Source organism: Plectropomus leopardus, chromosome 12, assembly GCF_008729295.1.
Source record: "Plectropomus leopardus isolate mb chromosome 12, YSFRI_Pleo_2.0, whole genome shotgun sequence".
Taxonomy (NCBI): Eukaryota; Metazoa; Chordata; class Actinopteri; order Perciformes; family Serranidae; genus Plectropomus; species Plectropomus leopardus.
This window is the reverse complement of record NC_056474.1, coordinates 21,977,213-22,002,932: the sequence shown is the minus strand read 5'-3', so window position 1 is coordinate 22,002,932 and position 25,720 is coordinate 21,977,213. Positions and strand designations below refer to the sequence as shown.

The following is a 25,720-nucleotide window of genomic DNA, read 5'->3' as shown; positions in this document are numbered from 1 at the left end:
GTTGGGTATCTGTTAATTAAGACAGTATTTTCTAGACCTTCTCTACATGAGAAGTGTCCAGAGATAATCTTTATCATGATTTGGCGCCACATACATACATATATATACATAAATAAATAATACATATACTAGAGATGCCAAATTTGACACTGATTTAAACACAATTAAATTCTAATGAAAGACCAAAAGTTGAGCCCACGACATGCAACGCACCTCACTGTAAACTAGTATTTTGATTAATAATTGATTGATTGATGATTCATTTTCTAAAGCTACAATGCCTTACAGTCTATCAGTCTCAGCCACAACAAAGAGTTCACTTCCATCAACATGACGCATAAAATAGTATATTAGTACATATTGCATAATACAATTACCTTGTAGCCATGCAGAAACCATCAAAAACTTCAAACTTCAAATCTTTGCACGGGTTTTGGCTTAGCATTCATCCCAACCAGCCAGCCTTATCCTTACAAGCACTGATATGAATATATACTTAGAAAAACACGTAAAGTGACAGTAAGTCAGTAAGCTGCGTGTCACCTGTAATGGTGTTTAGGTGGAGCAACAACATTGTAGTATTTTACATTCCCCACACACTTTAACACAGGTAAAAATGTGACTGACATACCTGTTCTCTTCAACGTGCCGTTAGCCTGCTCGAGTCCTCGTTTGTCTGCGCTGTTAGTGTAGTTTATCCTAATTTTACCGCATTGTCCTGCTGCTTTCATGTTTGGTAATCCTCTTGGAATCATTATGGAGATTTCGAAAGTTTGTATTAGACCAGCAGACAGCACTCCATCCATAAACACATACCGGAAGCAAAAAGTCTTCGTTGACAAGCTAACGTTAGCAGTTAGCCATCTCCCCTAAAAATCTGATTATTTTAACCAGAGTTTTTGGTTAAAACAACATCTTGTGGCGGGCGGGCAGCGAGGTGTTAAAGTTTTTCTTAATAACGCAGACTTTCAGATGTATGCTGTAGAAAACAACCCACATTTTCAGCTCCGCTTCACAGTGACCGCAGTTATTAGCTTATTGAAAAGTAACGCGAACGGCACACAACTACGAGCAGTGGGGCTTTGCGCATGCGCACTGTAGTTTTCCCTAACGGAGGGCGCGTGACGTTGCAAACCTAAAGCCAAGTGCAATAAAAATATAGTTTTGAAACTATTTTATCCAGCCACCGACCTTGAAGTGTAGAATCATGGTAAATTACAGCATCAGCTTGATTGTTCTATGTTTTGCATTAATCCAAAATTACATTTTTTTCTGCTGCCAGCTGGTGGGGCTTTATCAAATTGTCCCCAAATGACCCATGGACTCTATTAACCCCTTGAAACCTGAGCAAATTGGCAGGCTTTCTTTCAAAAACAATGGGAGGAGGAAATGAGAAACTTAAAACAAAATGACCCAGAAATTTGTCAAAAGTACAAGAAAATTACCTGATATTTTACAAAATAAAGGACTTTTTTAAATGTGTAAAAATTGTACTAGTTCCGTAAAAATAATTTTACATATAGAATTATGATAATCATAAATATAGTTCACAACCCCCCAGCCTCCACCAAAAAAAAAAAAAACAGGAGAGTAAAAAAAGGAAAAAGAGAAATGGCATGTCAAAAAATGGCTTAAAACTATAATTATTTTGTATTACTGATTGTATAAGGGGAACTATTATTTTGTAAGATTTGCTATCTTTTATTATTTATACAAGTTATTGCTGCTACCTGCCTATTGGCACTATTATATCGTGTAAACTGTATATTTTTGTATATAATGGTGTATTGTGGAATGTGACTATATGTACCTTTGCTGTGTGTGGGAGAAGCCAAAGACAAATTTATAATCTAATATTGCTCAAACAATTTGAGAATTTGAACTTGACAGTTGACGGTAGAATAATCGCTTTTCTTGGGAATGTATCATTTTGAGGTTGAGTGGACCCTGTTTTTGAACTTTTTTCAAGCACCAGTTTCTATGTGAAGTATCACTAGAATTAAATTTACTTTTTCATTTGAGTCCTTTCATGTTTTATGTTTTTCTCCTCTTTCAGGTTCAGTGGATCAGTAATAATAGAACATATCTCTATACAGTGTCTTATTTTTATGAGTTTGAAGCTATTTTAACTTTCCACTTTCAATATAAAAAAATTCCAAACACTTTGTTATGTGCTTTACATCCTAAATGCATTTTCAGTAACAGATTATGTGCTTTTACTTTGAAGATGAACTAACTACAGAAAAATTCCTGTGCTTGTTTTATAAATTTGAGCAATGTTCTGACAGTTTACTTACAGGTAAAAACTGAATTTTTATGACATATTAAGAGGTAAAAATGGAAAACTGAGATGGAGATTTTTTTTTAACAGGCATTTCGTCACACTAGAAATGTTTCTGCAGCGTCAGTGTGCAGCATGTGGACAATAAAACTGAATCATTTTGCTCAGGTCTATAGTCACAGTGGATATTTCCAAACAAAAGAGAAAAGCTTTAATGGAAAGCTGGGAAGACATTTCTTTGATTTGAAGTATAACAAATATAAACATCTGACGAGGACATGGACAGAAAACAAATGTAAGAGTGAAGGGATTGTCTCATATTGAAGCTTGAAGCTGCCTGTGGCTACAGATATCAACAACCATCCTCTTTTAGAAAGAGTTGCGCAGTCAGTGAAAAGGAGTGGAGTCCTGTCAAACAGGACCTGAGAGGGCCACATTGACCCCACATGCCCCAGAGCTCTGCTCACTTTTCCTGTTCATGATGCCCTGTATGGTAGAGATGGGCAATGGTTCGCTCCTGTCCCTCCTTGGGGCCTGAAGTAAGTCCACCACTGCGCAACCGGGCTTTGGACGCCTGCGTCTTAGTGCCCGTTTCTCCGCCCGGGTCTTGGGTGGAGGGAGGCCATCACAGATTCGGCTGCAAGCTGTGGTGATGCCACAGAAGGAGGGGTCGTCTGAATGAGAAGATCCCTCCGAGCTGCCCTCTGATGGTGAGTCTCTGAACAGAGGCGAGAGTAACCTTCTTGTGAGGGGGGCCGGGTTTGTGGTGACAGGTGCACCGTTACAAACAACAGCTCCGTTACGCAGTTCTGAAGCAGCATGAAAAGAGGGTTTCAGAGTCTCCACTTTCTCTGTAGGTTTCATCTTACGGCGTCTCTTCTGCGTGGAGTGAGAGATACAGTAGAAAGAACAACTTTCAACAACCATATTTCAAACTGGCATTTCACACTTGTGCACTGCAGTGAACTCATCTGGAGATGCAATTGTTAAGATTTTTCCAGTTCCAATCCAATACTGATCTAGAGCTCTTTTTGCATAAATTTGCACTGTAATTTTATATTAAATTTAAATGTATTCCAAAGCAATTTAATTAAATTGTAGGTTAGGTAGGCTTTATATACAAAAATATGGAGTTTAAAGTGCTGTGGTTTTAACATATCAAGTGCACAGCGATGCATTATCAACTGCTCAAAATAATAATTACCAAACAAATAATTACCAACACTATCAAAATACCCATCACGTAAGTTAAAAATAACAGGTGATAAGCAGTTGCTATGGTTACCATGCAGAGCATTTGAATGAATTTTGTTGAGAGCATCGCTTTTGACTGTCATTGCAGGTTTAAAGAGCTGAAAGACTTTCACTGTGATAAAACAAACGGCAGGCTATAATTGCCCAGTTGACAGCCGCAAGACTGTCACTGTGAAATGTTAGTACCAGGCCCGTTTACATGGCCCCTAATATCTAATTATCACAATAAAATATCTCATGCCACCACCTGAATCAAAGAGTCTATTCTGATCCAGCCCGATCAGAGGGAATTTACTGTTGTGGTAAGAGAGGTGGTGTAGGGGCGACCTCTAGCTCACCAGGTATCCCCTCTGAGGCCTCTGCAGCGGCCCTTTGGTGCATGTCATTCCCCCTCTCTCCCACCCTTCCTGTCTATCTAAAACTGTCCTGTCAATAAAGGGAAAATGCCCCCAAAAACTAATTTTTAAAAAAAGAGAGGTGGTGTAAACCTTTGATAATCTGTTCAATTGGAAAATATTAGTGCCTAATAGTATCTATCTGGTTGAAGTAAATATAATCTTTCTGTGCATGTTTGTTCAACATGGGGCTTACATTACATGTCGGCAGGGCTGAATTGTGGAGTCGATGGGCAACCATCACCAGCAGTAGCCTTCATATGAGACTTTTGGGGAACATCAGTCAATTGTAAAGTCTGCAAGTGAGGTGTGTAGGGATTATCTGTAATTTGTAGTGACAGAAAAAAACCTGGTTTACACTAAAATTACTACTACTTTGTATTTACAGGTGGAACTATTCTTCTTCTATACAAAAAAAGTTCCAGCAGGTTAGACACTTTAAAGCAGGTGGAACCACTTTGCACAAGTCAAAAAAGTGATATAAATGCTTTGGGGCAAGAATACGCACATCCTATTGGATCGCTTTATTTGGTGTTTGTGTAAAGAGTTACGTTGGAATATCTAATCACAATGATTTCAAATCAGACTGAGGAAATACTGTCCGTGTAACTGCAGCTGATGATATGTTTATGGGCCCTAGAGTTGGACTCACCTTGAGGAAAAAGCAAGACACTCTTCATTTGAGTTGTGTCTGATGCCACAAACGTCTTTTCAGACTGTTAGCGACACTCCGCCTGCATACCACCACTGTGCTCGTCATGTGAATAGACAGGCTGACATGACCTCTATGAATAAACGCAAGGTGCGCTATGCGTGGTAACCGACATCAGACGATGGAATCTGGATCAGTGTCGTCAGTCTGATATCCTATTAGTGAATTAAGTCAGTACCAGAACCTGGTATCAATATTGGATTGGATCTTTCCTAACTCTAAATTCATTTTACACACCTTTCTGTTGGCTGGACAAAGACTCTGTGTCTCCTCTGCGTGCAGCATTTCTGGGCCTGTGAGCCAAAGATTGAGATTAATTTCTCCCAAGATAAGGAATGGTTCAATTCAGGATTGATTAGCCATTATTCAAGATATATGAGGGAACCCTTAAAACAGATAAGTATTATTACCATGACAGCACTTATGTAGTAGAAGTGTACCTTCAGTGGTGCCAAGTGAGTGTATGAGTGGATAGGAAGCACTCCTCTTCAAGCCCGTCTCATCACAGGAAGAGAACTGCCTATTAAAGTAACAGTAATGGTTGAAGGGAAAGACTGCATGTAACACCGTTATTAGGTTATGACTCATATCATCACTTAAGATTCAAGCTGCGACTCTCCTGATGATTAATTGTATCGATAAACTGGTTTAATGACTAAAAGCCGTTCAAGCCACAGTAACCTCTGCCCATTAGCTGTTAGAGCCCATTCTGAGATGCCACTCAGATCTTATTCACACTTACCCTCTCCACTAGAGCCAGTTTTTTTCACCACCACGTACATAAAGACACATTTCATTTTTACTCAACATAATCTTGCTGTAAAATTAGTATGTGTGCATGGTAATATTTTTTATATATTTTTTAGCAGAAAATCACACTGTATGATTGTGTTGCTACCTGTCAGGACAGCAGTAGGTGTAGCTCTTAGGTATGGGTGGCTCTGGTTCTGCAGTTGGAGGAATAGCTGAGATGCGGCAGTGGATGGCACACAGCAGCAGGCCAAGACACAGACACAGCGCAAGAGACAGCAGCAGGTAGTTCTGCCTGTCCGACACCTTGGAGACAAACCATTGATTATATCATTAGCAAAACATCAGTAATGTCTGATGTGAAAAATGAGAGACATAAAAATACACTTAATGTACTGAAACAATTTCACATTTACGTATTTCGTGGGACTATAACAGTGCATGTATTTGTACGGAACCGTTTTGGTAGGGGAATTGATGTCCAGTGCATGAAGAATGCAGGATATCTGGACTGATGCATGTAATGTTGAACCAGAGTTTATAAGCCCGAGTTCTGCCTGGAAATTGTAGCTGCACGCCGTTAGCATCATATGCTGAGGTTAGCATTATATGCTGAGGTTAGCACCATATGCTGAGGTTAGCACCATTTTTCTATTATTTTTTAATCTTTTTTGTAATTTGTTTTTGCCAGTCCATGAAAGCAATGCTAGCTAAACTCTTCAGGAGTTTTTTTTTCTCCAGCAGCTGTTTGAATAAGCACAATCTTAGTAAGTTTCACTTTCACTGCACCTGAAGTTCTACTGCTCCATTTCCGCCAAGACTACACTCTGCGCTCTGAGTGTGGTGCAATGCATAACCAAACTCCAAAGTTTCCTAATGAACGGTCCAGCTTTAATACTTACAAATTTTTGCAGCCCGCCAAAAATAAATGAATGTTTGGGTAAAAAGTGACACTAACGCTCTATCCGCTGCATCACCCAGATGTGTCAAACACTGGAATAATACGTGTTTGGGTGCTTTCAATGTTTAAATTTAGCCACTGTGGAACTATTGACAGAATAAGTGTATAAAATGTGTATAAAAATAGTTTATCAAAGTTGTAAAAATAAATGACAAAAAACGTATCCTAATGCATTTGGCTCCGTTTTTGTTTGTTTTGCTGTGCCAACTTGTACTAAACTGTGATTCCCACATCAGGGTATGAAACGAACCATGACCTCTGTGAACCTCTTGTATTTCAGAGGTTAAATCAGTTAGGTACCAACACATTCAGTAGCCAAAAAGATGTTTCTTAAATTATGCGTCACGACCCACGATTCATCCTAATGACTTGGTCCCAGAAAAAGACTAAATTTACTCAGTTTGATATCAGGCTGAAAACCTCCTGATTACAGATGAAGGCTTTGTGCCCGGAGCATTGTATCTACCTCATTCTGCAGCTGGCTGACTCTGACAGACAGGTTGAGAACCAGCTGAGTCACATTCTCCAGCTGGCCCTGTAGCAAGTGAATGGACTCAGTCTGACGCTGATCCTACAGGAGGAAGAGGACAACAAATTAAACAATTTATGCAAAAACACACTCACATAACTGAAATGATATGTGATGCTATTAAATATTTGAAGGTTCATCATTGTTTTTCTGTAATTTTGTCACCGTGACTGACTCTTTTCGCATCACATTATCATTCAATGATTCATGATTCATGATCATTCAACTGATTGCTAATAGAAAAATATGGATTAATGGAGCTTTAAACCTAAAGCAGAAAGCATGACAATGTTGTATTCAGCTTTTTCACACTTTCAATTGCATTTTGAATCAATATAACAAATGAACCTGGGGCAACTCCCTCAAAGTCAGACAAAAAGCACATCACTCTACATCAGGGATGCACCGATTGTGAAATTAATGAATGAACCATGAATGTTGTCTGTTTGCTGATAGGCTGATGGCAGTCTGCAAGACAAATATCAGCTGATCATCCCTGCTCTACATGGCAGTTGTCTGGACAAACATTGGTGCGCTTTCATTGCTCACCTGCTCCTCCGCTATTCTGGAGGTGTTCTGGAGCTTGATGATGGTTTTGTTGAAAGCCTTCTGCATCTCCTCCATCTGCTTCCGATACCTTGAATCAAAACATGGGAGAAATCTAAGTCTCAGCCTCGACTCAGTTTATACACAAACATACTCTGCTTTCTTCCCCCTTTGCAGCACTGGTATCTGTCCCTGTTTCTCACCTCTGGCTGAGCTGCTCCAGGTAGCGTCCGCTGAGTGACATGTTCATCTCCAGGGCCTTGATGCGGTTATTGAGTCTCATGAACACAGACTCCTTCTGGCTGGATCCGTGCACCGGATTCCCGTTCTGCTCGGTGCCGTTGGGGGGATCTGCATAGATGTCCGAGACAGACAGGGAGGTAGGCGAGGAGGGTTTCCCACTTGACGATGCAGAGATGTCTTCGGCAAAGTCTTCTGTTTTAGTTTCTGTGATGACCGAGTGACCACCAGAGGGCTCGAGTTCTGTAATGGTGTCTGGAGCAGGGTGGGATGGCTCAGTGGGAGCAGTACTACCGTCAGAAACAGCTGGAGGTTCAGGGTGATGTTGTAACTGGGGGGCAGTGGTGGGATGGATAACTTGGGATTCTTCCGTCTTCTCTGGGGTTTGGATGGGGGCGTTTATCTCTGGTTTATAAACCTCAATGTCAGACTTTTCTTCTGTTGGTGCTACTGAGGCGTCGACAACTGTGGCGCTGTCGCCAGGTTTCACATAGATGGAGCTGGTGAGAGAGGCTGAAGGCTCAATGTGCTTCTCTTCAGGCAGCACATCCTGGCTTTTTTCTGGCTTCAGCTCCCTTGCCAGTTCCTCAGAAGACAGCTGTGGTGTCTCCACAATAGGGGTAGGTTTGGCAGAGGATGAGTCAGTCGCACTGGCTGTGGGAAGGTTCGAGCTTTGACTGGGTTCCAGCAGAGGAGCTTCGGACATAGACTCTTTATGAGATTCAACTGTGTTCCCCGGAGGCGTTTCCGTCGGGCTGGCTCCGCTCTCTGGCTCCTGGACAGAAGCTTGTTCTTGTTCAGGAGGCTGATGTACCTCACTGTGGTCCTGCTCAGGTTCAGGGCAAGCAGATGGGGACAGGGGTAGGTGCCAAGTGGGTGTTTGAATGGGAGGAACTGTTTGCTTTCTGTTCACAGTTTGGCATTTTCTTTTTTTAGACAGCAGGGCCGAACAGTGGCGATGGAGATACTCCTGGAGGGAAGCTGCACAAGAGCAGGAGGAAGAAAGTGAGGGAAGTAGTGAACAATAGTTTTGGATTTCTTGCTGTTGCTCATGTTGATCTCTTTTCTCTTTTTCTTCATCTAACTCCTCCTCCTTATCCAAAAGGGTGATCGTAGAGCTGATAGGTTCCTCCTCATCTTTCTCTAAAGGAATGATAACTTTTTCCTCCACTAGGGGGAGCTCTTGTCTGATTGTATCAGCGGTCTGTGACTCTGACTCTGGGGTCTCTGAGGATGGGGCTATAGTTGGAGGGACATCAGGATCAGGTAAAATCTCCTCCACATCAGAGTCTGGACTACAGAAGGAGAAGGACATTATAGTACATATTAAATACAGAAAAGGACAGAAAAGAACATTTAAACTCATTATATAACATCTAAAGAACATGAAGAGAAACCTTATCCATTATTTCACGAAGCATGCATTAATGAAAAAGATTTCCAAATATGAGAAATCAATAAAAGATGACAAATTTGATAAATCCTAACTACCTGCATTAGTTTATGGGATTTTCATAATATTATACCACTGTTAGCTTGCACAAACTTTCCAACCCACATGCAGAAAGACTGTATGTAAGATTTTAAGTCTCAGAGTATTCATGACACTAGGTCCACCTACCACTTTACCTCCCTTCAAACAGAAATAAATAACATTTTAATCTGTTGATAATATGAAATTAAAGCTGTGGTAGGCAGTTTCATTTCTGTATCATTGGGTAAAAACAATAAACTTTGAGTATATTGCAATTGAAGTGGTCTTAGACAAAACTGGACTTCAGCACCTCCTCTTGACTCACCAAGAACAGAGAAGCGAAAACTGCAAGAGGAAATTCTGATGTTCTTTTGCCTTTTCCAGAAAACTGCCCACCCCGGCTTTAAAATTAAGCCAATTATTAAGGCAACTCCAAAAAACAATGATGCAGTAAAGGTTTGTTGAAGGTGAATTTACAGTTATGAAAGATGTTATAAGACTAATGACATGTACTCACACTGAGGTGAGGTCTGTAGTGACAGTTTGAGAAGTGGTTTCAAGTTGGGGTGATGGCTCAGTCACGTTCACTTCCTGTGATGAAAGGTTGCCTACAAAATGTGAATAAGATTAACAACATTGAGAGTGAACATACAGATTAGGTCTATTTGTTATATTTACAAAAATCTTTGCCAACATATTGTCAACACCCAAAAATTGGGGAAAACAACATGGTGACTGTATCTCAACAAGCTACTGGGCAAAAATGTCAAGCTGATTGTGATCATGTAGCTAGATCTGTATAACTCCAAAAACTTACACAATGCAGAACAACAATATTATTATTTATTATTATCCAGCTGACTGTGTTGGCCATACCTTGCATCTCTGGGCTTCCACCAAGAACATTGACGGCAATATTATTTACCATGTTCAAAATGACATCTGAAGAGAAAATGTATACACAAGTTACACGTTAATAAAGTAATAAAGGATTGGAATTAGTGTAGATATCTGTATGAATCAAAAAAAAAAACATGTTTGCTATAATTACCCTTGGCTGATCCAATCAGATTCTTGGATAACTTGACTTCACCAGGTGCATATCCAGGAGGATAATCTGTAGGAAGTGGTGCATTTAATAACAAACATCAATCCTGTGACTAAAAATTAAAGTACAATAATAAATGTGACAGTAAAGCCACATTAATTTAGGAGATTTTGGCACACAAAGCCTGAACACACACACACAAATGGGTTCATTTCAATGTGACAGTTTGTCTTGCATACTGGGAAAAACTCCAACTACATCAAATATGATGTCCACAGTTCTTACCCAAGTCATCATCCTGATCTTCCTGTCTCTCTGCGGGATCAGCTATCTCCTCGTACTCTTCCACCATGCTTGTGCCAAACACCCTGGCAAATTCAAAAATCATTCTATAACCAAGTTCATGTAACAGTGAAATCAAATCTGTTTTATCTGACCACGTGATCCACTCTCAAGTCTTTCAAAGTCTGTAAGGGGCAGAATTAAACTAAAAGCCTGCAACACAGACACACACAGGTCATGAAGTATTAGGGAGCCCTCTAACTAGGTCTGCATGATAAATACTTTTGTTAGACAATATATTGTCCTGGAAATAAGTGTGATTATTTCTATTTATTCTGCTTGGGTGCTGCAAAAATAAATAAATAAATAAATAATTAGTCTTAATATGGTCTGGAAAACCCTGCTGTTTATTCTGGCATCATATCGGCTAAAATGTTCATGAAATTTTTATATAAACAAACACGCATGTAAACACAAAGGGAAACAGCATACTATACATGAACATGACCTAGATCATTTTTGCCGACCTCGATAACTCATTAACACATTTATCTTTACGGGCCGACCTCCAACAGCTGCTCCTTTTCTCAACATTACACAGTTTCAGTTTCTGCCACCCTTTTTGTGCAGACGTTTCAACCAGATTTATCTTTGAATTTGGCAGGAGCATAACAGCTGCTAACATTTTTATTAGCTTTCCTTTCTCCCACCAAAGGCATGATAGCGTGATAGCGTGATAGCGTGACCACATGCAAAACATTACCTGATACCAGGTGACACCATCTAGAGCTTATGCAGTAAACTACAAGCTATAATTTGGAAAACACACTTTCATTCATTTGTTCTATTAGTAGTTTTTATCCTACCTTTAAAAATAGCTTACAATATTACAATCAAGTAAATAAAATGGATACTTCTAGTCCTTGATTGTGAGTGGCCGTTGTAAAATACTCTATAAATACACAGCAGTGACTGCATGACATTGCTAGTCACCTGTTGTCACATCTGACATGGAGCTGAAGAGGGCATCTGCCAATTTGAAATCGATTAACATGTGCCAGGCTGAGAACGGACAGATGTGTGAGACATTTTCATACAATGATAAAAAAAACAAAACACAAAGATGCCACAAAAGAAACAAAAAGAGACTACATAGATTTAGGATTGACCAGCTGAGGAAGCAACTGTGCCCGGTCGCTTCGTTGTAGAACGCTAGACAGAAGAATGATTATTTGTTGCCATTTGTTATTTTTGTTGCTGTATTTCTATTCTGTAAAAAACACAGTCCGGTATATGTAGTAACCGTTTGACTGAGTAATATGTTAGAAAACCTTGCCTGAGAAAACGTACCTTATGAGACTGAGGGGGCAGAAATGTTCAGAGCCAAAGTGAGAGACCAGCTCTACCTGGAAAAGAAAAGAGAAAAAACAAAAACAAAGATTATTCACATGTTATAATGGAAATGGGCGCTGCATTAAACACCCGTAAATAAATCCTCTGAGCAGGGGTTGTATTATTACAAAAAGCAAAGCCATGATTTAGTTTTGTCGTAAAATCAATACAGTGGACTAAAATGAAACTGAGAGATTGATTTGCAATGTAAATGAATGTGAGGAGCGTTTTATTATTTGAGTGAAAACTAGTGGGTATCATTTCATGAGTTATCAAATGTAGATTGTTTGTGATGTGATTGTATGCCAAGAGTATTTATTAAAGTTAGAATGCATTGGCAGCTGGCATAGCAAGTTAGATCTGAATATGTTAAGGGTTGATCACACCACTTAAGACAAAATAAAAACACAAAATACATCCCTCTCCATGTCTACCACTTAGCTCACTCAACCACAGACCTCTACAAGAAAAGCAGGCTAACCTTTATGTACTTGGTGAACATCTGAAGCAAGAGAGACAGAAAAAAAGAGAAAACAATTAAAGAGATGTATACATGCAATCAAAACAGGACCAAAGAGTGTATGTTGGTTTTCACCTGAGTCACCTCAGATGCAAAATGTCCAAATATAAAATGTCAAACCCTATCCAAACTAGCCAAGTTAGATTTTACATTTTAGAAATTTGCTGATGCTCTTATCTAGAATATCATATCATATGGTCAAAACTGAAGCTATTATATACAGGTCAAAACAGGTCCTACAGTGCTGTTTTATTATTCTATAGACCATACACAGTGTGACTGTGAGAGAAAGGAAGAATAGAAATTCAGAGAGAACATGTGCAGTAATACAACAGTTAAACAGTTAAAACAGTTGAAAGCTCACCTGCAGCATTCAGGGATTACAGCAAGTCCTCTGCACTGATTTAACATAATGTAGAATCCAGACACACTGAATGGTAGTGTGACTCTAAAAACTCACCTTCACATATTTAGCATAGAGATGCTCATCTAAAGGGAAGCTCTGGACTGTGCGTTCATCCCGGGCATGAAAGGTTCCCAGCTTTAGCCACTTGTTTGTTGGATATCTACAGAAGCAGGTATGAACGACACAATCAGTTCAGTGAGATGGATAATCAGTGGGAGTGTCTCAGTATTAACATTGCAGCTCAGCTGAGGAGGACGACATTAATGTTTACGTCTGGTGCTGTCAGGAGCACAAGCCTCTCATACATGAGTAGATTAACGCCTTCCTTCAGTGAAGTGATATGATTGGCGGATGTAGTTTGGTAGAAAGAAAATACTTCCTATGCTTGTGGATTATCTTGAGTAACCGGGTCATGATTTCTGGAAAGAGACATCGGTGCATCACAAGCCTAGTGCCATCTAGTTCCATTACATTTAAGAGAAGGCAGACATCTCTACAGCTGATATCTCCAACACTCTGCAACTCACACCAAATCAATTTAGACTGATAAATAGCATGACAGGTCTCAGGAAAAAAAATGTGTTTTGTATTGTGGGTTGAAGTGAACCTTTAAATTAAATGTGTAATCTCTCCAAATGTTGTTTTCAGTTCATCCTTAAGTCCAAGAGGATGTTTGCAACACATTTGTAGAAATCCTTTCAAGGCATTTATGAGATATGGCACTCACAAGAATGGAATAGACAACCCAAAAACATAATGCTCCTGGCCGAGGCAGTCGCCAACACAGAGGCATATTTTTTCCTTGAATTTCACTGGTGTAAACAGGTGCACACTGGCACAGTAGTTATAGTAACAGAAGACATTCAGCCTTGCTTGTGGATACACATGGCGCAGTGTTTATCAATGCCAACTGGCAATATAAAACATTTAATGCTTTGCTGCAGTCCAACCAAAACATTTTAAAGACTGTCAAGATTGGTAATATACTGGTAGATATTATTGTGAATGGTAGCTGCTGATCATACCTATCACTGATGGAGACAAGAAAGTCTTTGGGAGTAGAGGAAAATAGCTCAAAGTTAGCGATGTCCAGCTGCTTCACCTGGATGGGCTCACAAAGCTCAATGATGAACCTGAGTGAGAGCGAAAAACAAGGCTTCAAAAAGTGGTTTCACGTGGGGGTGGAAATAAATGTTTTTCAGCATGTGTGCACAGGTGAATATGTACTACAGTACATACCAGATTTTATTACTGCAGGGGTTTAACATGTACAAGTCCATGTTCTCTTTCAATATTGCTGAAGTGCTCTGTATGGAAAAAATTCACAAATCGACATGAGCTTGTATTTGTCATTATGTCAACATCTATCCCAACAGGCAGATTCATCAGTAGGATGTGGTATCAGACATATTCAGTACCTTTGCCTCTGAGTTAGCGCCAAGGATCTTGGCTCCACACTCCACTGAGGCGTAGTTATTGAAGTTCTTCTGGACCTTCTTCGCCGTATGAGAAGCCCCGATGTTAGAGGAGTGAGTAGACTGAGCTATTGAGAGGACCAACATTACAAAGAATTATGGACCCACAAAATGATCATTTATTCACCCCATGTTACACTGAATTTGTGAAGAACAAATTCTGGTGAATTTCAGTCAGCGGGTCACATTCAACAACAGCAAAACTAGATCAAAACATCTATTTACAAACTCTCACACCTATTGCAGGATCAGGTCTAATTTTTCCTTTTGTATGATCTGTACTTCCAAAACAGAAGGCCCTTTCTGACGAAAAGTTAGGCTTTATCTGTGCTCTCTCTGAGGCCAGACTCCAACAGCTCTCCTGTTCAGCGCGGAAAATACGATTGTTTCTGTCAATGGAGTCTGGCATCAAAGAACACATGGACAAGTTTCACTTTCATAAGGACACAAGACTCGGATGCAAATTGAAAAAAAAATGCACTGCAGGAACTGAATGACGCCATCAGAAGCAACATCAGCAAGCAAGTGGATGAAATTTTCATAGTAGCTGCTGATTTTTTATCAACTCATTCTTCAACTCCAAAGATGTAGCAGGATCAGGGACAAATGTAATTTAGTTTTTTTAAACTTAAAAAATGACTAATAAATCTACCTTCCTTCCTTCCTTTCAGTTCAGTTCAGAAAAGGCTGTCTTTTTGAGAAGAACTGAGCATACGACTCGATAATTGAGACTTGGAGTCTTCTGCGTGGGCTGTGTGAGAGCATGTAAACAAATGATTTGATATAGTTTTGTTTCTGTATAATGCTGACCCCTTTCCCTCCAATTTATCAGGAATTTTCTCAATTTTTAAATTATCCGTTCATCTTTAAAGAATAAAAGATGTTTTCCCCACAAATTCAACATAACACAGGGTGAGTAATAATATACAAATAATCATTTGGGGGTGGGTGTGTAAAGGATAAACTTTTAATCTTACTCTTTTCATTCTCAACCTCCATCATCTTCCGAGTCCACTCATCAAAAGTGGGGATGTCCTCAGGGTCTTTGCTGCCCACAGCGGAATCTGTGCCTGTGGTAACAGGGGAACTCGGGTCCTGTCGAGGATAATGAGAAAAATGAAAGCTGGGGCACCTCCTTTGGTAGAGAGGAAAATAGATCACGCAGTATCCGAGTTCCTTACTGGCTCTTTCAGCATGTGTGACGTGTTGGCCTCATGATGCTGTGTGCTGTGACCAGGCTGAGGACTCAGGGGTGGGTCAGTGTGGGTTTTAGTACCTGCAGTGTGAACATTAGAAGTGTTCTCCAGAACAATGGGAGGACTGCTGTGGGAACAGAAAAATATTGTTGTGTCAAAATTCACATTTGTCTTTTGAGTTGAACTATAACCAAATTCAGTGGTGGTCAGGCTCACCACTAACAGTCAAAGCTAACTTCACAACAATGCCAGAGAAACGCTATACAGATAGTTTTATTTCACTAAGTACGGTACAAAATGAACGGTACCCACCTATCATTGTCATATGGGTTGTTCTCTTCCTCTTCACAGTCAGCTGGAGGCAGGTCAGAATCAATGACCTCAGGTGCAGCTGTGTCGTCTGAATCACTGGAAACACTGAAATATAAAACAATCCATGTTATCGTGTGTGCCGATCAAATGCTAAATGAGCATTTTGCGTGGCGATGATACATGCAAACTCAACGCAAAGACACAAATAGTTGCGAATTCATATTGAGAGATGCAAATGACGTGAACAACAAAAATCTGCAATATTCATGTATTTGCTTTGCCCTTCATTTTGCAGAGAATCATAAAAAAATATATACTTTAAAGGAACGGGCTCTAATACAGTGTCGCAACCTGTAGCAATATGCATGTTCTGAAACACAGCAACAACGGCAGCATTTTGTGCCATTTTTAAAAAAATAAATGACTGATTAAAAAAAAGAGAGAGAGAGAGAGACTTTTTTTTTCTTTTTTTTAACATGAAGATAATAATATCTTGCCTATCTGGGATGTTGTCTTGAAGGTTAAGTGTGTCTGAGTTATCTTCAAGCTCAGCAGCAAAATCGGAGACAGGCTCAGATGAAGGCAGCGGGGGGGTCTGGTCTTGAATGACGAAGGTTTCAGGATGCTGATTTTCGGAACTTTGCTCATGTTCTAGTTCAGACTGTGAAACTGTGTTTTCCTCCAACTCTTCCTCTACAGCGAGCTCCTCCGCTTCAAAGGCCTGATGGATAAGCAGAGAGATGTTTGAGCTGTTGGCCCATTACCCAGAGTTGGATCTATCAACAAAACACTTAAAGCTGAAAATGCTCCAGGAGCGATCAATAAAAAGGACTGGATGGTACCATGCACATGAATTCTTATCCAGGTTAGAAACTGCCATGCTGCTCTGAAGGAAACCCAATGGTAAAACCTTTGGGAATCTTACCTTACTCATATGGATTGAGCATATATCACAGCACAGAGTTTATTTGTAGTATTAAGTTCATTTCTGGGGAATTGTCAAATCTAATTTTTAATTCATGTAAAACGCTACAACTATAACGTACCTCTAAATATTGTCTTTTGTGCACCTCCTGTATTGTGTGCTCCTGTTTTTGCTGATCATCTTCTATCAACTGCTCGTCTTCAGGAAGGGGCTGGGCAGGCAAGACCAAGCTTTCCTCAACCTAAAGAAAACACACAAAAATCCAAACATACAGACTTCAGTCACAGAAGCAAAATCACCAGCAAATCTGAACAAGCAAGAAAATGTTTTTTTGCTAGTCCATATATTTACATATTGTTGTGCAACTACAGTTAACATGATACAAGTCTAACGCGACAAAAGGTTTCCTGTGTGGTTAAATGAGCTATAAAATCTGTAATGAAACATTTGTTCACACGATATTTAATATAGCAACTTCTGGGCAATGAGGTGGGTTGTACAATGATAGTATACAGCTGATTGTACCTTCTGATGATGAATATTTTCTCCTGACTCTTCCTCCGTACCGACGTCCTGTGAGGACACGGGCCTCTGGGCCTCTTGGTGCGACTCCACGCAACTGACATAGTAACTAGGATACCTAAGAGACGAAGAGAAAGACGATCAGTGTCATATTAACATGCAACTTAATTCGTCTGAATATACTTAGGTAACTTGTTTATTACAGAAAAATGTCTGAATATCTGGGAAAGAAGTACAAGTATTGTATATGGGGTATTCATAAACTCTTAAATGTAGCATACTGAACATTTATTTGACTGCAGTGAGTCATATGTGATGTGAGTGCTATTTCCCCTGTAGAGGTGAGGAGGAGAGCGGACTGATGCCTGATTAGGAGTGGCCTGCTACTGTTTTAGTATTTTTTTCTTTTATGTCTATAGGTCAGCTGATTTTATCCTGATACTTTATTTCTGGTGTTTTTAGTGCCTGTGAGGTAAAACCACTGCACTATACCCCCAGGATGTGCTTTTATCCCTTTGCTGTCTCTGGGGGTTTTATTTACTCTTTTTTATTTTATTTTTCCAGGCAGCCCCGTGTGTTGAGCTGGCCCATGGTGTGCTGCTTTGTTACTTTAGGGTAAGGGTGTTTTGTGTTGTGTTGTGTGTTCGAGGGTAGCACGTGTGGCGAAATTAGTTTAAGCTTTTTTTGTGCTCTTTTTTTTGGGATCCAGCTCCTCACGGTCTTTTTTACATTTTATACTTTATATTACTACTCAGAACCAGCATAGTTTTAAATCCCTTGCAGCATTTCTTGTAACCCTTTTTTTATTTGCCATTTTGGAGCCTTTTTAACATTTAACTTGGACTTTTTAAATTGTTTTTGCTGTTTTAATAAAGTTTTTTATTATTAAAGTTAAAAAAGTTTTTATGCACCTTTTAATCTAATTTTTAACAGTTATTTACAACCACAACCGTTAAATAAATCATTCAAATATTTGCACTTGAAGCCACGTCTTTGTCATCTTTCTTCAAACGAGTCTGCATTTTATAAAATCGTCAGGTACTCTAGGTAGACTTTGAGTCTTACCTACCTTCCCTTCTGTTCACACATACAAAGTGGAAGCTGCAGCCCAATGTCACACTGTGACACATCGATACAGTCTCTGCGACCTGTACCCCAATGTAGAAAATGTGTCTTATCTGTATGCAGTCAGAGAATATTGTGAAAGTAAAGGACACACCTCAAACAAGTTGCATATTGCTTAACCTGAATGTGAAGTCTTGAAAAACAAACATGAACAGTGCAATATTTTTTTTAAAACCGTTATTATATTTCAATGTTTTGTTTTTGTCTGCTGTCTGAAGCCTATTGTATGTATCACTTGTTTAGTGAAAATAGACAAGTGAAAGTAAAGAACGAATAACAATAACTTCTTTTGCCACTTTTTTTTCTAAATAGAGATAAGTTTCAGTGTACAGATATATTAAAAGCCTCTTTGTTTTGCTTTAAGCGCCACAGTTCTGTCTGACACTGAGCTAGAAACAATGGTCAGGTGCACAGTGACTATGCACACTCCTGGCAGGAAAACAACAATAATTAGCTGTAACAAGGCTTAAAATAACTGCAATAATAACAGGGGAGGAAAGAAGGTCGTCCCTGTGCAGTCTCAAAGGCCACACTCCAACAGTGACTGCTCCTTGTCAACAATCCAAGGCGTTATCTGGATTTTATTCTGGATTCCAGGTTAAACACTTTACTTGGCCACTGGGCTGGCTGGTGCAACTGCTTTGTTGATCTGACTCCAAGGGCTAGACAAGTGACAGACGCTTTTGTGAACAACAAAGCATTTGTTTCTAATTGAAAGTCCCTTAGGGGCAAGACTGGTGTTAAGGCATGACTTGCTCAATAATTAACTAAGCAGCTAAAGACAAAGACTTAAAGGCGTAGACTTTACAATGACATTTGTAGGAAATGCGTTTTTTAGGTGTACCCTTTACGATGAAACTGATACACCCTTTGTGGGTAAGCATACAGTAATAAGTTTTTTTTAATATTCAAGAGTAAAATAAATAAAATCCAAGAAAAGGTAAGAATAGGATGTAGCATTTAAGGGATAGCAGACCCTAGGTAATACTTTTTTTAAATAGTTTTTAAACAAAGAATGTTGGATATATGAGGAAGTGAGCTGCCCACTGCACAACCCATTACATAGATGAACACGTTTCCCACAAGTGCAAAGATCATGTGTATGTGTCCACTCTCATCAAGATTGTCTTTGAGACACACCTCCTACTGACAAGTGACCTGAGAGTCTCTGTGTGTGTCACTCACATGTCACGTGACATGATGCATCATTGATGACTCCAACTTTTTACCTGTATAATAATCTGATAAGATTAGTGCATGACGTTATGGCATCACAAATCACATATATGATGAGCGTTGTCACAGCAGTGGAATTTCTAACTTTGATACAGAACCTTGGAGAATATAAGTATTCAATACCAGAGTGAAACACTGACATTGCAGGCATTCAATTTTACATTTTTATCCAAATATAAATATAACAAGGCTATAAAATGACAGTAACAACTGTTGCTCTTTTACCCAAGTGCCATTAAAGAAATAAACGGTTAAATATACGCTAAAACATATGTGCAATAACAAGTAAGTGGAATATCCTGCATATGTGCAATAAATCTTGAACATCTTAATTACTATCAACATCTTTAATACTGTGTTTTTATACTTATGTATACATATTTAATGTGTCTGTTCCTTGTCTGTGAAGTTCTGTAGACTGTATGTACCACTGGAGACACATAATTTTATTGTACAGCCGTACAATGACAATAAGGCATTGAAATTTCCAGCAGTGAAATAATTCTTCAAGTGTCCCAGTTTGCCCTGAGGCTATTAAAACCTGAATGCAATACAACCATTGATCATTTTAGTAATTACACCTGTGCTTTTCCTGCTATGATGTGTGAGTGAGCCCCGGAGAAAAAAGTCAATTAACACGTACAAATTGTAAAATTCCACAGTCTAAACATGTTTACATTTTACTGAACTGCACTGTGCCAAGAGTGGAGATAGCAGACACTAAAGGATTAGAAATACTACCACTCACGGCTTAAATGAGAGCCAGAGAAATGCTGGTGAAAATAGGCCAGGTCAACATCACCAACATAGATCTTAATACCATATTACATCATATCCATCCCTCCCTTCTCTAGCAAAGTGCTCTGTGCGTGTTGTTACTATCCTCTAACATCATGCCCATCATCATCCTACATAATCTCTCTCTGTCTGCTGGCTTTACTGTGTCCTGTCAGATTTACACACACCAAACAGCCTCCATCTTTCAAGACGACTGACGTGACAGGCAAATAATCCTGTCAAGGGCTGATGAACCAAATCTGTGTAACGTTAACTCTGGGACTGAGTAACTCAGGGGAATCAACAGCCACTGATGTGTGGACTCAGCAGATTAGTTTGTGTGTATATCATAGTTATTTTTAGGGCTGGGCAATATGTTAATATTATATTGTGATGAGACTAGATATCATGTTAGATTTTGAATATTGTAATATCTTAAGTGTTATCTTTTCCTGGTTTTAAGGTTATATTTAAGTATCGTAATTTTCTGAACTTACCAGACTGTTGTAGCCATTCCATTATTTGCCTTTACGCAGTCATTTTCATATCCACATTACTGATGATTATTTATCAAAAATTCAATAGTCAGCCCTGCAATATTGTCGCAATATCGATATTGGGGTATTTGGTCAAAAATATCATATTGGATTTAATCCACATCACCAAGCCCTAAAATGATCCCACGCTTCTTCACAACATCACCCATGTCCATCTCTTGTTATTGTTGTGCTTGAGAAATTGCATAAATTAATACTGTGGGTGTAAAACGTACAGAAATATTGACCACAGCTAAAATGTATGTTTTGTTTATTTATTTTGTATTTTGTTAACACTAAAACACACTTACTGTTTTAATTAACAGTCTGCACAGTTTTACATGCTACCAGAATTATTTATTTTCCTATTTAAGGATTTATTTATTGACATTATTTGATTTTTCGAATCCACCACTTATATGTAAAATGTTTTGCAAATGATTGTCATATTCTGGCATTAAATAATAGTTTAAACTATATCCGACATTCTTGTTTCTTCATATTTCACTGAGCAGCAAAGTTCTGCCTTTAAACCTGAAAACATATTGATCTGACGTGTGTAACACATTAAAGATCGTTAGCGACTGATACATTTTTAGCCACATCGCCCAGCCCCACATTTTACTACAAGGACTTTCATGCATTTAACGATGAGTTTAAGGTAGATATACATGACACAAACATGTGGACAATTCTGCTAAATCACTCAGTAGTACAATGGACTACAGTGGACTAGACGGGTATATTAACTAATGTAGGTGCAACTTGTTTATCAGCTGGCTGTGTTAAATCTAGCTAACAAGCTTAGCACTTTAGGGTCAGCAACTCAAGCTAACACAACAACTCAGAAGTCAGCCAGGTGCCACATCACAGCATCACGGTAACGCTAGGTTAGCTAACTAGCTAATGAAATGTAACGTTCTTCGGCCTTTAGTAACGTTCGTCAAACACTTTTTAACTTTTCACACTCAATGACATGATAATAATGCTCATTTCAAATGGGGCAACATTAATCAACTCACCGACAGACCGCAGTTAAGCATAGCCACACTGACACAACTCGCCATAACAGTGGTGTCATCTTCATCCCTGTCCTGCCGGGACAGACATCCTCACCGTACTCACAATTAACGTTTTATCCTTTTAGCAGGCGGTATTTTAAGCTGTGTACAACACAAATTCGCCCGCTGTTTCCTGTAAAGTTAGCTGACGTGCGCTGTTTCACGGCTGAAGTGTGATGCTAGCCGCTGTCACCCACACACACAACCTGCTGCCGTTTGTCAGTGAGTGCGTGTCAGCGGCGACCGACCAATCAGGAGGCAGAGAGGCCGTTGCGCAGTTCAAACTGAGCGCGTGCTTGGAGCGCTCGTTTTGTGGGCTCCGCTTGCCCGTGTGAGCGGTGCTTATCTCAGTGAGTCAATTCAAGTTGGATAAGAGGTGCTGCTCCTGTTTTGAAATGTTTTAATACTTGTGATAATTACGATCCATGATGACAAAATAGTCCCAAATTATGATAAGTGTGATTGCTACACTAGTCACCGCGATGTGGTGTGTAGTGGGTGGATCCCAATGAGGACGTTTCAACAGCTGCTGATTCGTTAGGAACTGTTCGCTATGTATGACAGGGGAGGGGTGGTGCAAAAAGGAAGAGGCATGTCAAATAATTATTTAAGCACTGGGGAGCGACTTATGTTATTTATTTTTGGCTTGGGGGAGTGCATACAACCTTAAATGGCTGTATTTTGAATTTACTTAACTGCAAAATTTTGAAAAGAAAACATGTATGTTTGCTCTAAAAATTACCATATTTATGCAAAAAACAGAAATAATTGATGTATTTTAAAATTTACATCAGTCGTTGAACACATTATTTGGGGCAAATACTTTTGTCAGAAAGAAACCTAACCAAATCTGAGTTTACAATAGATATATTTCACCAAAACCTCTTTATCCTGTGTCTTTTACATTTTTCAAAATAAACCATTTGCACGAACTGATCAGCATGCACCACAAGAATAAAAAAAAAAAAAAAAAAAAAAGACCAGTATTGCACAATGTATAAGCAACAATCTTTGCGTTTGTGACCCAAAAAAACAGTATCAACCATGGATGTATTACAGGTATGAACCTGCAATGAGCTGTTGCAAAGAAAGAAGCGTCCTGTACTAATTTGGCTGTGAGGTTTCACTTTACACTTTTCAGAACAGATCCCCTGCAGTAGACTGCCCATGTGCAGTACACAATGTACAGGCTGCAAGCCCTGCCTTAATGCCTGTATGCAGTCACTAGATGGAGCCATCTACACAGCATGAGAAAAAGTGAACTGAGGGAGGGAAGAAACATCACAACCTTAAATAAAAAGGGGGGGCGGGCTTTTACATGAGCAGTGCTTTGCCCAAAGCTCACACCTTCATGTATGATCATACCAGAGAGCAGCACTGAGCTACTGTACCTTATTAAAGGTCCTGTAAGATTTAGGGGGATGCGGTTTTAGTGGCATCACAGATTGTAAGGATCTCAGATTGCAACCAGCTGAAACTCCTTCAGTGTTCATTGTTAAGGAGGTTTTTACTGGAGGCAAAATGATCAGCAGAGGACTCTGTCTCTTTGAAATAAACACACCTGGTGATTAAAACCAGTAAAAACACTGAATAAAACAGTATTACAATACAAATCTGTGTTCCTGTGACTCTCTTGTCGCAAACGGCCTTCCAACTATGGTAGCTGACATGAAAACGCAAATGGCCCCATCTAGAGTCAGTGTCTGATTTTTCTGCTCTCTGCCACTGTAAAAAAAAAAAAAAAAAAGGCAATGCAACACGGTCACCTCCATGGACAAGGACCTGCTCCCTATGTAGATATAAACAACTTATTCTAAGGTATCAAAAACACAATGATTCTTAATTCCACGTGATTACAAACAAAAGAAAACACATTTATAATTATATAATTCCACTTCTGCCAATATATCTCCTACACAATGGATCTTTAACCTGCCAAATCAACCTCCTTTTTTGAAATGATAACTGCTCCTTCAGCTAGGCCTCTGTTGACATCATGTGGAAATGTGGTTTAATTCCTCAGTACTCTCTTTGGTAGGGAAGGGTAAGAGAAGGGTTTTCTTTGTCTTCCATAGTCTTCATACATTACCAAAAATAAGCAAAAAAAAAAACATCATCAAATACACATGTCTTTGCATTACATTTGATAACTTTGGATTTCTAGAGCATAAAAAAAAGAATTCCTACTAAGTTACCACCTGCAGTCAAGGGGTTGATCCCAAATAAGAAAAATACTGTGTTAGAGCCAGATAGTATGAGTCACAGTGACCTTTGCCAGTATGACTCATGTTTAAATGTTTTGTAGACTCGATACGTGGCTACAGTGCATGCATTCCTATGAAGAAATGCCAATTCATTTTGATAAGAAGAATGTATAAAAAATGAATTAAGCCTCTGGTTTTCTTTGGATAAGTAGCTGGTGATGCTGTACCGCAGAATACATTAAAGGGACAGTTCACCCCCAAATCAAAAAATACATTTTACCTTTTATATCTCTTACCTGTGGTGCTATTTATCAACTTAGATTATTTTGGTGTGAGTTGCAAAATGTTGGAGATATTGGCCACAGAGATCTGTCTGTTTCAGTGGGTTTTTTAATTTTATTTTTGGTGCTCTGAGCACCACAGGCTGATTGCCATCTATTTCCATTAGTTTTGAGAAAAGGCAGATCTCTCTACAGCTGATATCTCCAACACTCGGCAACTTACACCAAAGCGATCTAGATTGATAAACAGATGGTAAGAGGAGAAATATGTATTTTTTGATTTTTGAGAACTGTTCATTTAACCTTTTTAAAATTAGCAAAAAGTACAACAAAATTACCTGAATATTGACGTTAAAAAAATGCTTAAAAATGATAATAATTCTGCATTAATTCTAATAATTTTAATTTTAAGTATACAATTCTGCTAATTATAGTTATAGTAAAAAATAATTTTCTATATCTACTTATTTCTTACATTTTGTGGGTCTTTTCTTACCAAGTAGCTTATTGTCTTTTATCCCATGTTTTTGAAAGAACTCAAAGCAATTTGCGCAGGGTTCAAAGGTTTAAATACCTGTCAAAGGGGTCTGAAAGCATTACAAGACAAGTGATGTTGATCCAGGTTTCAAAGGGGTAACTTACAGTATGAGTCCATTAGTAAGCAACCACTACAGCACATTATTTGTGAACAGATGACGACGCTGAACTCCAGTAAGAGGTCAGGATATATGCTGCGGCTTCAACAAAAACACTCTGCTGACAAAGTGAGACATTATGAGGAAAAAGTTTATTGAGGAGCGATACAGAGACACAGAAAATAACAACTGATGCAATTCCCCAGTTTAACATTATACCCTCTGCTTTACAGTGTCATCTCACTACAACTGGAAACATTTTGTTGTTGGTCTTCAGCAGATTTTTTTTTTCAACTTTCCAATTCTCTTTCTACATTTAGCTTTGGCAATACAGAATTGTAATTCATGCCGATAAGGCAGTCTAAATTAGAGAGAAGAGAGCATTTAGTGAATAGAGACACAGAGAACGATTAAAGCGCTAGGATCCTTGATGAGGTCTTAATAGTCCACAGGTACAGTATCTCCTTATCATTACCTATATACATCAGAACACAGTTTAGGCCCACATACACAATAACAAACTGACAGAGAAGCACTTGAACATTGACAATAGCACCTTAAGCTCTGATGGAGACGCTGACTGACTGACTGGCTTCGATGGTTGTGGAAGAAGAGGAAATAAGAGAGGCTAGAAGAGCCGAGGAA

At 39.1% G+C, this 25,720-nt stretch overlaps 1 protein-coding gene across 4 annotated transcripts; it reads right to left on the bottom strand.

Moving 5' to 3' along the window:
* Positions 1-2,452: 2,452 nt before the first annotated feature.
* Positions 2,453-22,158, bottom strand: LOC121951308 (SUN domain-containing ossification factor-like). Of its 4 annotated transcripts, none has more exons than XM_042497580.1 (24): positions 21,917-22,158; positions 17,224-17,338; positions 16,820-16,939; positions 16,271-16,494; positions 15,774-15,878; positions 15,447-15,588; positions 15,243-15,360; positions 14,209-14,333; positions 14,030-14,097; positions 13,816-13,923; positions 12,845-12,950; positions 12,346-12,366; positions 11,823-11,878; positions 10,476-10,558; positions 10,194-10,259; positions 10,019-10,084; positions 9,660-9,750; positions 7,632-8,963; positions 7,432-7,519; positions 6,820-6,924; positions 5,541-5,698; positions 5,083-5,162; positions 4,880-4,935; positions 2,453-3,160 (listed from the first exon to the last, which is right to left on the bottom strand). In XM_042497580.1, the coding sequence occupies exons 1-24, from the start codon at positions 21,979-21,981 to the stop codon at positions 2,693-2,695; spliced, it is 3,966 nt and encodes a 1,321-aa protein (XP_042353514.1). In that variant the 5' UTR covers positions 21,982-22,158; the 3' UTR covers positions 2,453-2,692. The 4 variants fall into 4 exon arrangements, with proteins under 4 accessions (XP_042353514.1, XP_042353516.1, XP_042353515.1 ...); XM_042497582.1 differs by lacking the exon at positions 21,917-22,158 and adding an exon at positions 19,531-19,575; XM_042497583.1 differs by lacking the exon at positions 2,453-3,160 and adding an exon at positions 3,916-4,252 and having other exon boundaries at positions 21,917-22,157.
* Between the last annotated feature and the right edge of the window lie 3,562 nt (positions 22,159-25,720).